This window comes from Typha angustifolia, chromosome 14 (assembly GCF_048772165.1).
Source record: "Typha angustifolia cultivar Huaian chromosome 14, ASM4877216v1, whole genome shotgun sequence".
Classification (NCBI taxonomy): Eukaryota; Viridiplantae; Streptophyta; class Magnoliopsida; order Poales; family Typhaceae; genus Typha; species Typha angustifolia.
Window position 1 is genome coordinate 10,142,522 of NC_133252.1, and position 15,464 is coordinate 10,157,985.

Here is a 15,464-nt window from a genome sequence, read left to right on the forward strand (position 1 = left end):
TTATAATTATAATAATAATAAAGTAAAAAGATAGTGTGCAAACACCTATATAACTAGACTATATTTAGAACTTCCTGCGCCAATGTTCCTAGATTATGTTTATCCTTCGTTTTCCTGTAAGTCTTGTTATTTTGGGTTGCATAGCAGTATAGTACAACATTTGCCCTTCTCCTTTTTATATAAACTAATAATTTACTCTCTTTTTAGACAGGAAAAAAACTGGTGGTCTAATAATAATTTAAGAACAACTGGTGCCCATCTCCTTTTGCTATTTATTAATAAAATATTGTTAGTTTCCGAGAAAAATCTTAATCGTTTACAATTTGATTTGAAGTAAAATGGGATGGTAAATACTTCAATGCGTGAGAACAAATTGTAAGTATGATCTTACGGCTGTAACAGCCGGTTTACCGATTTTACTTATCCGATATCAGTTTCAACTCGTGAAAAAGAGTATATTAGTCCTTCTAACACATCTCCCTCTCACTTTACTCTTACGCTTCTTTACCGACCTCCGATCTGTTTTTGCTCTCTCCTTTTCTCCTCCCATCGATCTCGATCCATGGCTTTCATCACCGGATCGACGATCTCGATCTCGCCTCCGCTAAGGAAGTCAATCCAGGTATCGCAATCTAATCTCTCGTTCTTGATCTTCTCTCTTCTCGCTTTACTTGTCCCCTCTTTCAAAATTAAGCTAAACCACAAAAATAAGTTGTAATTTGTCCTAATAATATACTCCTTATCAAATAAATTCGGCTACGAGAACGATAAGAACAAGATAAAGATAAGCACGAGGAAATACACAAGCATTGGAAAAGGTAGGATTAAAGCTAGCTTTTATAAAGGATTATTCTTTTCCTCTTTATTATGATATGCAGGTGTTAAATGCTTAGGATTGCACCAGCAATGACCTTAAATGTTTTAAGTGCCATGGATGACGGTTGAGGAGATCAAATCTACACTTTGCACTTTCATTTGGACCACAGAACAAACTTTTCTATGATGTTTATGCCGCACCTTATAAATATCTTTTTAGGGGAGACTCACAATTTACCCATACTTAATTTTTCTCTGTATACTTTTAACACTTCAGCACTTGATCTCCATATAGTTTATACCAAGTTGCAATTATTTGTTAGCTGCTAATTATGACATAAAAAAATACTTAATTATGGTAGTTTGATTTGAAAATAGTTTGTTTATTTTATATTTATTCATGGTGAAAGTTATTAGCGCTAATAAAACGGTCTTTTGAATTGAAAAACATAAGTTATGCCCAACTTATTTGCATTTTCTACACTTAATTATGGGCACCATGACAAGAATAATATAAAATAAATTAAGAGTTTTGAACAAGGAATACCTTTTACATGACACCCTTACTATATTCTCCTTGATATTATCCCCTGCAAATAATTGAGAGCAATTGTTTTCTTACTGTCCTGAGAATGGTTTGCTCAGGGATATGCTTGGAGTAGTAAATATGAGAGATAAGTAAAGCTTGGAGAAAAAGGATAAAAAGAGAGGAGGATAGTGCGTGGTAGGCATATTGCTCGGAGTAGTGGAACAAGAGAGGAGAGCTCATACCAGGGATGTACAGAGGGCAAAGAGGAGAGACAGAAGGAAATGAGACCAATGTAGGGTAGGATGTTGCTCAAAGTAATAGAGATAAGAGAGGATGACAGTTCAAAGTGAGATGTGTTTGAAATATAGAGAGAAAAAAAGGAAGAGCAAAGATATCAAATCTATAAAAGGATAAAGATATTAGGGCACGAGCGCAATGAAGAAATTATGAAAAAAGAATATTAACTAAGTCACTTATTTATCATGCTATTATAAGTGGAAGGATAATTTGATTAATTTCCCAATTTTGTCTATGGTGTCAATATGATAACATATTTCCCATAATTTATGGGATAATCGGGTGTCAAAAAATAGTTCAAAAGTCACTTACGGAAAAAAAAGAGGTGAAAAGTAAATTATCCTTTTATTTTATTACTTGCCCACTTCTTTCATTTGTTCAACAAATTGCTTCTGCATTTTTTTTTTCCTTTCAACTTCTACTAATCTCTGTATCATTTATCTCGTTAATTTCAAAAGAGTTAAAACTTAACCTAACAATTACCAACGAAATTGAGGATACTTTGATAGAGCCACTATACATAGAGAGTTAAGTCAACTCATCTATGTATAAACTATTGCTCAAAGAAAGCGATGAAAATATGTTTTCGAGATAATAAAAATTAAAAAATTAAAAAAATTGTCTACAAAATTTTCTTTTATTTTTTTACCACAATTTTGGGTGCCTAATGTTCCTCTCAAGATGGTGAAAGATTGGAATTGTTATTCAAAAAATTGCTTGCTTGCTTGCTTCAATAAAGCAATCAGAAGATGTAAACCGATCCCGCCTTAAAAGAAAACAGTATTATAAGAAAGAAGACTTCGAATCACAATAGAAGTTCAGATTCCAATATTCTATACAGTGACATGTCATCATGTATGATGGGTATATGCAACACTAAAAATAAATAATTAAGCCCTTCTTTTGTTACGTGTTGGTGAACAAGCAACCACTATTTCTAATTAAATTCTTTTCATCTTTATTATAAATTACAACAAGTGTGGATATTTTCGTGTACTTCTCAGTGATTGGCTAAGTCTTGGTCCTACTTGTATGCAAAAAAGAAAAAAAAGGAAAAAAGAGACATCATAAATGTGGACAAATCTAGTGGCCACCACTCCTCCTCAGAATTATTTAGGAGCAAGATAGTCTTTTAACACTTCATTTGTTTGTCCCAAGCATTATTTGCCCCACTATTTTACTTTAAGAATACGATTGATTAAAATATGTATTCATCTTTGTTATTATTAAAATAAAGTTTTTATTATATAAATAATTATTTTTATATTTACTTATTGTTGGTGATTTCATGTATTTGACATGAATTTTTTATTAACTTTGAATTAAGTTTTTAGTGGGGCCCACATATTATTAATGATGGGTTAATAGTGGAATTAATTTAGCTCAAAGTGTACTTTATTATCAAATATTCACTTAGTCAAATCCATAATGAGAAGTGAATGAAAATTGGCTCTAAAGTGGGTATCATGGTAATGGAAAATAAAGAAAAGTGAGTTTAATACTATATTGGATTAATATTTGAGAAATATCAGTATGGTATATAAGTAATAAACTTCTTATGGGCTTTGGGCCCCAAAAGGAGTACCTATTTTGTGGCTAAAGGTTACTATGCAATTTAACTCACACACGCGCGCATCGCTCGGCTCGGTTCGCTTCCCACGAGTCAAGTCCAATTTTAATTTTTTGGGTTCCAATCTGGTTTGATTCGAGATAGAAGTGGTATAAACAGTTAGTTGGTTGGACCCGAAATGGTGCATCCATTCGATGACCTTTTGCATTTTCTCGTCGAACCTGTTTAATTCTATAAATAGGTTGTCAGTCTGCATAATTTCAGAGAGGGAAACTTGGTTCATTCCTTTCCAGTGCAAGGTAGTCGTTGTATCCTAGGAAACCAACGTCCACTGTTCTAGAAGCAATCGGTAGAGGGCAAATTAGTCTTAAGGAGATAGTGTCCAGGATACAACGACTGTTACTATGCAACTTAACTCACACACACGCGTGCCGCTCGGCTCGGTTTGCTTCGTATGCACGAGTCAAGTCCAATTTTAATTTTTTGGGTTCCAATTTGGTTTGATTCGGGATCGAAGTGGTATAAATAGTTAATAAGTCAGTTAGTTGGTTGGACCCGAAATGGTGCATCCATTCGGTGACCTTTTGCATCTTTTCGTCAAGCTTATTTAATTCTATAAATAGGCTGTCAGTCTGCATAATTTCAGAGAGGGAAACTTGGTTCATTCCTTTCCAGTGCAAGGCAGTTGTTGTATCCTGGGAGACCGATGTCCACTGTTCCAGAAGCAATTGATGGAGGGCGAATTGATCTTAAGGAGATAGTGTCCAACACTAGACTCAATTTTTCAGAATTTTATATTCTATAATCTGTAAGTTTATTTAATTTATTTTGATCGGATTTTTTGTGACTCTTTGGAATCAGATTATTACCGCAAACACTTATATTTAAAATAATAGTGTAATAATTTACTTTGGTGCGATATAAAGTAAATAAAAAGATAAAAAATTTACTTTTATTTTTTATTATAATTATTTTTTGATTTGGTATAAGTAAATTAATAATTATGTTGGTGTGTCGTATAATTTATAATTTTAATAAATAGTATTTGTATTAAATTATTATGATATTTATCTATTATTTTGGAATAAAAAAAAGTTACTTCTAAAATGAATAGAGGCTAAAAGTGGTAGGAATAGAAGACATCATTAAAAGATAATTGATCTTAGTCACTTCAGGGCTTTTGCAATTTAGCATTTTATTTTTAAATTTATAATAATATATTTTAGTATGCACTGTATATGTAAGTTGTATGTCTTGTATTATAATAAAATATGCATTAACTATTAAAAATATATACACTCAATTTTTTATATTAAATTGATAAGTTAAATATAATTAAATTACAAAATCTCGCAGCTATACAATTATAAATTGGTGTTCTATTCCCTCAGTTAAAAAATTTGTAGTTCAAAACTCTAACCTAATACCGAGAAGGATTGACTCAATGATCCAGGAGATTATGCACATAAATTTATATAATCCACCTGCTTTATAAGCAATAATCGTAAGAAAAATAATTTTCGTGTAAAAATAAGAATAAGATAAATATAAAATTCTTATTTTATTTTAGTATATAACTAGAAAAGTAACGACAATATCACCATTTTTTCCAGAAAATAAATTTAGTCATTACTGATAAAGGACATTTTTTTATTATATATAAATAATAATAAATAAGATCATTGTTTATTCGTTATATTGTTAAATTTTTTAATTATTAAAGAGTCAAAATACTAGATATATGCTAGACAAAGAGTCAACACTTTCTAAATACAAAGACACTAAGGCTCATAAAATTTTAGCTAATATACTAAAGCCGTTTAGTTTAGGTTTTAAGTCGTGTAGGATACCAAACTACTTCAGAACTAAAATCCACTGAGACATTGCTGCAAGCCATTATTGCACGTTGAGCTGCTCCACCAAGAGAACCGTAATGCTAAGCTATTGAATCAAGTCACCGCCTATCACTAAATAATTTTTTTTATAATAATAATTTTTGGTTAGAGTCGATAGTATAACTTTCTTAATTTCGAGGAATATAACTATCGACTATACAAGAGAGGAAGACGTATTGTATTGTCGATTTATCATAATAATAGTGTTGGTTGGTTCAATATGTACATCCGAATTCAACCTGGTCCATTAGGATTTGGAATATGGGCCTAAACAAGCCTCGATCCGACCCGTTTACCGTAGACTCTACCTCCTCCCCCCTCCCCTCTCCTTCCCGCCAAAACGAAGCCACCTTCCCATTCCCGCCATCCATTTCCCGCCGAAATCCCCCAATTCCTTCTCTTCTCTTCTCTTCTCTTCCTCCCAGAAATTTCTCCCTCTCTCCGCCGCCATGAAGAATCCCGACTTCGTTACTGACAAAGGTATTTCTCCATCTCTCGTAACTCTCCGATCTCGATCTCGATCTCGCTTTCTATTCCTTCTACTTCCTAACACATCTCCACTTCTTCCGATCCCCCCGCAGCCCTCGCCAAGGACTTCCTCAACAACTTCGCTGACGCTCTCGGCGAGCCCAAGTACCTCAAGCTCCTTGTAAGCTCCTCTAATCCTAACCTTAGCCTTGACCATTCCCCAAGTCCTAACCCTAAACCTCCTCTCTTCCTCAATTTCAGCAAGATGTCGCCAATCGCAAACTCCGGTCCCTCCAGATCGAGCTCGACGACCTCTTCAATGTGTGTATCGCTTAATTTCTACCTGGTTTTTTTTTCATTTATTTTCTATTTGTGAGTGGGGTGTGGAACTTAGATTTAATATTGTGGTGGTTTTTTTGGGGGGGAACAGTACAAGGATCTGGACGAGGAGTTCTTGCAGAGGGTCACGGAAAACACGCGGCGGTACATCAGCATATTCGCCGAGGCGGTGGACGAGCTCATGCCAGATCCGACGGAGGTGTTTCCGGTCGATGAGGACCGAGACATTTTGATGACCCAGAGGGTGGATGATGGGACAGAAGGGGCGGATAGCTCCGATCCGCACCAGAGAATGCCGGCTGAGATCAAGCGGTTCTTGTAAGTGTGTTAGAGGTGGAAAGGTCTCTCTTTTCTGATTGATGATTTGTTGATTTTGGAGAATACATGTGATTAAAAAGAAACCTTTTCTATTAGAAGTCAGTGCCTTACTTTGATTCATTCTAGTGGCTCTTTTAGGACCTGTTAAGTGTAAATCCAGAAATAAATGTATTAGTTCCTTTACTCCATCAAATGTCTGATTTCTCATTAGATGACATGATAAAAAATCTTGAATCATGGGATATCATAAGTTCTATTATGGATTACAAAATTTCATATATTTTCATACTATGTCAGAAGAGTAGCTTTAGGGCTGTGGTACCTATCTCAGATAATTCTGTTTTATTCACTGTTTTAAGTTGAAACAATTGGTGATGACATGTCTTTTTTAAGGACTAAGAAATTGGTGGTTAATTATGTTCCTAGGGTTTGACCCATTTATTGCAGGTTCTCTATAGTGAAAATTTTAGTTCTTTAGTCTGCTTATCTTTTGCCGCTGTCCTCTCAATGACATGTCTAATAGGAGATATTTGGGTTTGTAGTGAAGTCTACATAAAAGCATTTTCCAAGGGGACTCCACTTACCATAAGACAAGTTAAAGCTTCAAATATTGGCCAGCTTGTAAAGCTATCTGGTATTGTTACTCGCTGCTCAGATGTGAAACCCTTGATGCAAGTTGCTGTTTATACCTGTGAAGATTGCGGTTTTGAAATCTATCAGGTATCCCTTATTTTACATGAGGAATCTTCCTATGCTTGAAGGTGTTATTCTTTCAGTTATATAATAGTGAGACCATGATTCTGTTGTGAAACATGCCATATTATAGTGAGATCATGATTCTGTTGTGAACATGCCAGTTCCACTAGGGAGGCATGTCTAACCAGACACTAATGTGCCTGCAAAGATGCATATCTTTTTCTCTATAAAAATTGTGGAGAACAACTGTTGTAGTTTATACTTTATACAAATGTTGTATTTTCATTAGCATTAAACACATTCTTGTTTACCTGTTATCTGATAATCCTTAGGGTCCACACTCCAATTAGTCTGTTTCATATGATACAGTTCCTAGTTTTATATGTAAGTTATCTCTTTTCAGTTATTTTTAGTGAGACCATAATTTGCTTGGAACTTCTGTTGTATCACAAGGGAGCACATACCATATATTGATGTCACTTTTGTACGTGTACCTGTTCTCCAGGTGAGCTGTAGTGAAGAACATTACCTTCTAGCCAGCTTGATGCTGACCTGAGTCTGAGTTGTATTTTCTATTTCCAGCAGAGCATGTTTTCATTTGCTTTTCCATTTTTCACATTTATTAGTCTCCACTCAATTAAGTTTGCATACTATCAGAAGAATGCATCTGGTCTATCAATTACCGAAACATAAGTATGGCAGATTAAAAATGGCATATATTTATCCTCCAGGACTGTTTCGTTATCTACATAACATATATGCATGTCAGACATGTTTGCACAACTCATGATAAATCATTGATATACTATCTAGTGATCTTAATTCTTTGTTATAGTCTTTGCGCTTTAGTTTAGATTCTTTTTACGGTTTCTTTATAGATAATAAAAAAGCTAATTCGTTCATGTTTCTTTGTTGAATATAATACTACCAGGAAGTGACTGCTAGAGTATTTATGCCACTATTTGAGTGTCCATCTAGCCGCTGCAAAATAAATAAGGCAAAGGGAAACCTTATCCTGCAACTGAGAGCTTCAAAATTTTTGAAATTCCAAGAGGTATCTTTTTGAAATTCTTCTCCTTTTCTAAATTCGAGAATGGAAAATCTCTAAAGAGGCTGCTGCAGTATGCAAACAGCAAAGGACTAAAGTTGTTTTATTTGGACAAGAACAAGTCCGGCTATAATAAAAATTCAATTTAATGAGTCTGTTTTCTTTAGATGATGCAATCATGCAATACTTTTTAACTCTTTTTATTGTTTGTAGGCCAGGATCCAGGAATTAGCAGAGCATGTACCAAAAGGCCATATTCCACGTTCTCTAACTGTTCATCTTCGAGGGGAGCTTACCAGAAAGGTTAATGCAATGTTTCGTATTTGCATTTACATTTGATTTCCCTTTTATTTTAGCTTGAGACTAATAAGTAATTTAGCTAGTCTTGATTCTTACATGCAAGTGGATTTTAATCGGAGACCGCGAAGAAGTCTTGAGAAATAGCATATTATCTCCTCTTTCTAGTTGATTGATATTCTGGTTAAATTAGGTCCACCAATAACTGAAATCAGTTTTCCAAACTTTCATTGTGGTGATGAAGACATTATTTCCTATTATAATGCTTTAATCTTTTGAGGAAGAACCTTACTGCTTATTTGGTCAAGGTGAACCATTAGGTGGACAAATTACTAACTCGTCTGACCTATAATCAACCTTCCTCTACCCTTTTCATTTTTCTATGTATAATCTAATCATTGCTTCTTGGAAGATTGTGCGGCTTTTCTTTCACTTCCTAAATATACTATTGCAAAACAAAGATGATTATGAATCTTTTTAATATTTATTATGGCTTATGTAAGTACCTCCTAGAAATTGATGGGTGTGGCTTCTTCCTCTATGAATAAATAAATGTGGGCATACATTGGCAGAAGACTTTCTAATGTATTTTATCTTACGAGTTGTCTTCAGTTATTAGCTGAGCTGCAACACCTTTTTTATGATTTTTTGGATTTGATCAGGTGGCACCAGGTGATGTGGTTGAGTTGTCGGGCATTTTTCTTCCAATTCCATACTTTGGTTTCAGGGCAATGCGGGCAGGCTTGGTTGCTGATACATACTTGGAAGCAATGTCTATTACTCATTTCAAGAAAAAATATGAAGAGTAAGTTATTTTCCTTTTGGTTCCAAAGAGAGATCTGACTTTAACTCAGCGGATGATCTTCATAATCCCTTTAGTATGATCCCTTTCTTTTCTTCATCTGATTGCTTATACTTCCGGTACCAATATCCCTTTTTTGAGCTAATGAACTCTAGATTTCTGCCTCCGTTTTGATCTCCTCTTCCTCATAAATTTTATCAAGCATAATATAAGCCTCTCCTCAAAACAACACTTCATTGTATCCAAAAACCTCCTTTTCTCATCATTTCAATTCTTTTGAAGTTTCTACTCTGGCCTCTTATCATCTTTCTAACATCTCTGGTTTTAGATATCCAAGTTTTAGAAGCATAATTACAAGCAAGCATCTCATTCCACCACTTCAGAATCAGATTATTAAAACCTTCTTTCTGGAGCCAACAGTTTTCAAAACTAAACAGTGAGTTCAGTGAGTTAGATGAAATTTTTTTGTCCCCATATCTAGATAAAGAGCCATACCTAAATAAAGTTCTGATAGTAGACAAAGGAAAATTATTCTCCCAATAAGTAGAAGCCAGAATTAAGTCCAACAGTGCCTATAACAGAGTCCTTTTATATTACACCAAGTATATTTTCTTCCCATCATTCTAATTTCCATCAGTTCCAAGTTATTCAACACTTCATTAATCATCTTTCTCTCCTTGTTACTGCTTAACTTCCCTTTTGTGTCCAGAATAGATGTAGAGTTAAAATCCCCTCCAATTAGCTAATGACCATTCCAAGATAGTGTAACATCTTACAGCTCTTCCTAGGATTTCTTTTAGACCACTCAACAGGGCTATAAACAGAAGTAAGCATCCAACTAAGATTATCAATCTTGAGAAATAACAGAAATTGAATATTATCTGCTTTGCAGCTATACTGATCCAAGATAGCTGTCATTAAATCACACAATTATACCATCAGATATGCCCTAGGCAGGTAAAATAACCCACCCATTAATCCTACCACCTCCCATGGACTTGAGCATATTATTACTGATATCTTCTTGCTTTTTTACTTGAAGATAACTAGAATCTATATGCTCTCTAAAGTAATATCTCTAAGATGTCTTTTTGTCAGCTTCACCCACACTTCTTATATTCCAAAAGAGGCCCTTCATTAATGAGAATTATTTAAGCCCCTATTCTCCTTATCCTCCTCCTAGGACTTTATTATTATCTTTGTTTATTCCTGACAATAAGACTATATATGGTTTTACTGTTTTAAAAGATGCTAACTTGCTTTACGGTTGATCATCATTAGTAAAGTCCTTCAATCCCAACTCAGGTGATCTTTTTTGTTGGGACATGATTTTTATCCGATAGCAGTTTACAATTCTAATATTGAGCTCCATCCTCAAATTTGATCATAATATCTGCTCTTTTAAAACTTGCTTGCTGCTGCCAACGCATGAAAGTGCCTCCACCTCATCTTCATCTTCCCCTTTCTTGGATAGGAAGACTTTGAGATTTGCAATATAAACTCATTACTGATCCAATATGTAGAGCAAATTCACACTATCATAGATAGGCAGGGTATTTCCTGTCTTTTCACACTTGAATTATTTTCTTAACTTAAATGTATGCACAATGAAATTTAACAAGTGCTATGATTCATTTTCCTAGTTTAAGATTCTTATATGCGTTTTTCACCATTTTGTTCTTCAGTTGTGTCATAGGCTTGTGAATCATGCATTAGTGCTCAGTGATATTTGCTATGCCTGCACTCATGCAGAAATGTTATATCTAACAGATTAGGAAAGATCTACCAGAGGACTAGGTGCCTCCATGGGGATCCCATGTCAGCAGGAACTGAAAACCAGGGTTAAAAAAAAGTATGATCAGTCTTGACATAATTTGATAATCGTTAGGATTGCATTGTGAATATCATTTGAGAAATATATACAATCTAATAAAGAACATTTTTCTTCTGCTTACGTTCGTTCAATGTTGATACATGATGTCTCAGGACTGCAGCCTTTTATGCAGATAAAATAATTCTGTTGGATTATGACAGGCATATTCTGCAAGAAAGTTCTTCCAATAGGAGTTTGTCTTTATCCAAACAAGCAATTACTGTTTCCACATTAAGATTTGACCTTTGTGCAGATATGAACTTAAAGGTGATGAGCAGGAGCAGATTGAACGTTTGGCTGAGGATGGTGATATATACAATAAGCTGTCACGATCCTTAGCACCTGAAATATTTGGCCATGAAGATGTTAAGAAAGCTCTTCTACTACTTCTTGTTGGTGCCCCTCATAGGAAGCTCTCTGATGGTATGAAGGTAAGTAATCTTGGATGAGTTTTAATCTTACTGTCATCACCATGGACTTTGCTTTTAGTTAATATACCCATGAATGATATTTCATCCTATTATTATTACTACAAGGTACAGTTATAGATTAATTTTATGTCTTATTTAGTTTTGATTTTGAAAGAATAAATCTTGAAACAAGACTATTTAGTGCCAATCTTGCTCAAATGCTATATATGTTGAGAAGCTGCAAATAATAGCACAGATGAACATCTTAGATTTAGTAAAAGTGTTTTTCTTCCTTTGTATCCTTCCTAAATTAGAGAAAGTTGGCAGGGTCCATTATTCTGGATAAAACCATGAACTATTCTTCTAAGTGAACATTTGTTCTGCTATTTCTTTTGACCGAGTATTAGTGCATGACTTGCTGACTTTTGAGAAGTGCAGATCAGAGGAGACCTTCATCTTTGTTTAATGGGAGATCCAGGGGTTGCAAAAAGTCAGCTGCTCAAGCACATAATCAATGTTGCTCCTAGAGGAGTATATACTACAGGACGAGGGAGCAGTGGTGTAGGTCTAACTGCTGCTGTCCAGAAAGATCCCGTGACAAATGAGATGGTCCTTGAAGGAGGAGCACTGGTGAGACTTTTCTGTTGATTTTACCTTTCATTACCTGTTTTCCTTTTTCTGGTAAATTTTCAATGTAAGGGAAGGTATCGGAGCATGCTCTTTATTCTCACTTAAGCATCCATGTATCTGCAGATGCTTATTATATTCATTGTGTGCTTGGTGAATGATATTGACTTCTTGCAAGAAAAATATCTGTAATAGGTAAAGGGAATAATGATATTTATATAAGTGGTTTGAGTTACGCAAATAGTTGATCTAAATCTGATGAGGGTAAGATTGCATAGATTATGCCTTCCAAAACCATCCTGGATAGACGGGATCTTGGGCACTGAATGCCCTTCTTTTAGTGGATAAAAATCATTCCTAGATGTAAGCTCATGTTTCCTGGCATTGTCCAGAAGACACTCCTGGTGCATATTTGGGGTCTTTTATGCTCATTCTCTCAAAATTCTTATGACAACTGAACTTACTAATATAGAGGATAATATATGAAAGATGTTCTTTTAGTGTATCCTCCAGATTGATTTTCCTTTGAGTTTCACATATCACGAATGCCAAATTAGACTCTGGCAGCAAGTTTTCAACAGTACATTAAAATTTAACAACATATATGGTGCTGATATTTTTAATTTGCAGGTACTAGCAGATATGGGTATATGTGCGATTGATGAGTTCGACAAGATGGAAGAGTCAGATAGAACTGCAATCCATGAAGTGATGGAACAGCAGACTGTCAGCATTGCCAAGGCTGGTATCACTACCTCTCTCAATGCAAGAACTGCGGTTATTGCTGCTGCTAATCCTGCATGGTAGCTATTAAACCTCAAGGATTTTTTATTTTTATGTGTCATATTGCCAAAGTGTAAAATGATTGTTGTTATTTTGTTATCTCAACAATCAGATATCTATTCTTCTTTCATAGGGGAAGATATGATCTGAGGAGGACTCCAGCTGAAAATATTAATCTTCCTCCAGCACTATTATCGCGTTTTGATCTTCTTTGGCTTATTCTGGATCGTGCAGACATGGATAGTGATCTTGAAATGGCAAGACATATTGTCCATGTCCATCAGAATCTTGAATCACCTTCACTTGGATTCACACCACTTGAACCATCTGTTCTGAGGTATACTTTTGTGTCATCCTCCCTAATCTGTTAAAAGATCCTGTCCTACTAAGTCAATGTCTGGTTATGATTATTATCATTTTATCTTTGAGACAGAGCATATATTTCAGCGGCAAGAAGAATTGTTCCTTCTGTTCCAAGGGATCTTGAGGAATATATTGCAACTGCATATTCTAGCATCCGCCAAGATGAAGCAAAATCTAATGCACCACATTCTTACACGACTATCAGGACACTTCTTAGCATTCTTCGGATATCCATTGTAAGTCTTTTGTTTTAGATTCTCATAGCATTGGGCTTATGAATAAGATTGTGTAATTTGTGAGTTAATTTCCCCGATTGGTCAATGTTTTGCATGCATAATTTTTCCTGTTCTTTCACAAACCTATGGAATGGTGGGGGCACATGGCTAATCTTAGAAGGATATCAAAAACATGCTTGCAGGCTTTAGCAAGGCTTCGTTTTTCAGAAAATGTTGCTCAGAGTGATGTTGATGAAGCACTGCGGTTGATGCAAATGTCAAAATTTTCATTATACTCGGATGATCGACAGAGATCTGGTTTAGATGCCATTTCCGATATCTATTCTATCTTGCGAGATGAAGCAGCCAGGGCAAATAGCATGGACGTGAGCTATGCTCATGCTCTCAACTGGATCTCCAGAAAGGTCTTATCATCTTTTACTTTCCTTCAAATGCAGATTTTTTTACTTTACAGTGCTTAAAACCTAAACCAATCATCTAAATTTCCTTCCATCCATTTACCAATAAATTTTTGATTGGTTTTTTAAGTTGGTGTCTCGGCTATGTTTTGGCTTTGCTTTGTTTCTTCATTGTATCTCCTTCATCCTCTTGTTTATTCTTCTATTCATGTACTTCTCTCAGCCAAAGCCTGTCTTGAGATCTGATACTGAGTCTAATCTGTTGATAGGGTCACCTGGCTGCTTGTCTTTTGCCAATATGGTTGACTCCCACTCTTTGTTCTGCAATTATTTCTCAGGTTTTGATCAATTGAAGCCCTAGATTTAATATCTCTTAAGATTTAGCTATGCCTAAGCAAGCTATCTTTAATGCATCACTTCTTAAGATTGTTATTGCAATGGTCATGGTTAGTAAGTCTAGCACATTGCAGCGAGCGGTTTCACTGTTTGATCTTCGTGTAAAGTGGTATTTGTTATTCTTACATCTGTTGACCATGCTGTACTCATCCCAAAATTCCATTTACTGAAGATGTTCCAGTTTATAAATGGTCATATACCCACATATTTTTCTGACAACGAGCAATCTAAGTTTTTTCATTTTTGGAAAGGAATGAAGTATACCGTGTCAGCACTTACATGCACAATAATTTAGATGCTTGTATTTTCTTGAAAAGTTAACATGTGGTAATAGTATTCAGACTTTCTCACATTGTGTTCCTTACATGTTGGCAGGGATATAGTGAGGCTCAATTAAAGGAGTGCTTGGAAGAATATGCTTCTTTGAATGTGTGGCAGATCCATCCCAACACTTTTGACATCCATTTCATTGACGCCTGAGCTTGAAATTATTATCAGCTTGAAATGTTCCTAATATACGCCTATGGGATGGTAAGGAAATTACAGATCTACATGATAGCCGTCGCAATGCTTTGAACGCAGCTTTAGCTACTGTGGAGATTTAAGAGGCAATGCAGCTTATTAACCACTAAATTAATGGATAACTCAAATGTATTTTTCTTTGCGCCAGATTTCTTTGTCCATTGACATGAACGTGCATGGTTTGAGACGTGTATAGTGCCCGATGTAGGACAATTCTCAGTGGTAGAGTTCCTTTTCGTTTTTGTTTGACAACTAATAGATTTCATTGTAGTCATTCTTGAACTATAAGGCCCAGCTATCTGTTTGACATGAGATCGTGTCTGAATTCCTTCTTGATTCAAGAATATCGAGAAGTGTATTTTGTGGTTTATTCTGTTATAGTTGAGGCTGTTTGAATCTAATAACTGAGACGTCTCAATTCAGGACTGGTTTTTTAGTTACACGAGTTTTTTAATTTTAAGATAAGAATGCCTTTTCCGAACCAAACTAGTTTGAACTTTGTTGGAATAAATGAGAAATAACTAAGCTACCTAAATCATCATGTAAAGCGGCAGATAGTAAATTTGTCATGTTTATAAATTTTAATTCCAGATAATATTTTTGCCGGAAAATGTTCTGAAAAGTATATGTTCGGGGAAAAAGTATATGCAGCCTTTTTTATTTTTCCTGTATATGCTTCATTTTGTAGTGGAAAATACGAGAAACCTGAATCCAAGAGTTCCAAATGATTCTCTCATCAATTTTCTTTAAACCGAAAAATAAATACCTCTTAAAAAGAAGT

General features: G+C 35.0%; 1 protein-coding gene across 1 annotated transcript; it reads left to right on the forward strand.

Annotated features, from left to right (window-relative positions):
- Nucleotides 1–5,498: 5,498 nt before the first annotated feature.
- On the forward strand, nt 5,499–15,053 carry LOC140776215 (DNA replication licensing factor MCM7). The gene is made up of 15 exons (XM_073119843.1): nt 5,499–5,587; nt 5,689–5,756; nt 5,837–5,896; nt 6,006–6,232; nt 6,775–6,952; nt 7,860–7,982; nt 8,190–8,279; nt 8,936–9,078; nt 11,202–11,379; nt 11,797–11,988; nt 12,616–12,788; nt 12,902–13,105; nt 13,202–13,367; nt 13,550–13,771; nt 14,537–15,053. Exons 1-15 carry the CDS (start codon nt 5,557–5,559, stop codon nt 14,639–14,641), a joined length of 2,160 nt encoding a protein of 719 aa, XP_072975944.1. The 5' UTR covers nt 5,499–5,556; the 3' UTR covers nt 14,642–15,053.
- The last annotated feature ends 411 nt before the right edge of the window (nt 15,054–15,464 follow it).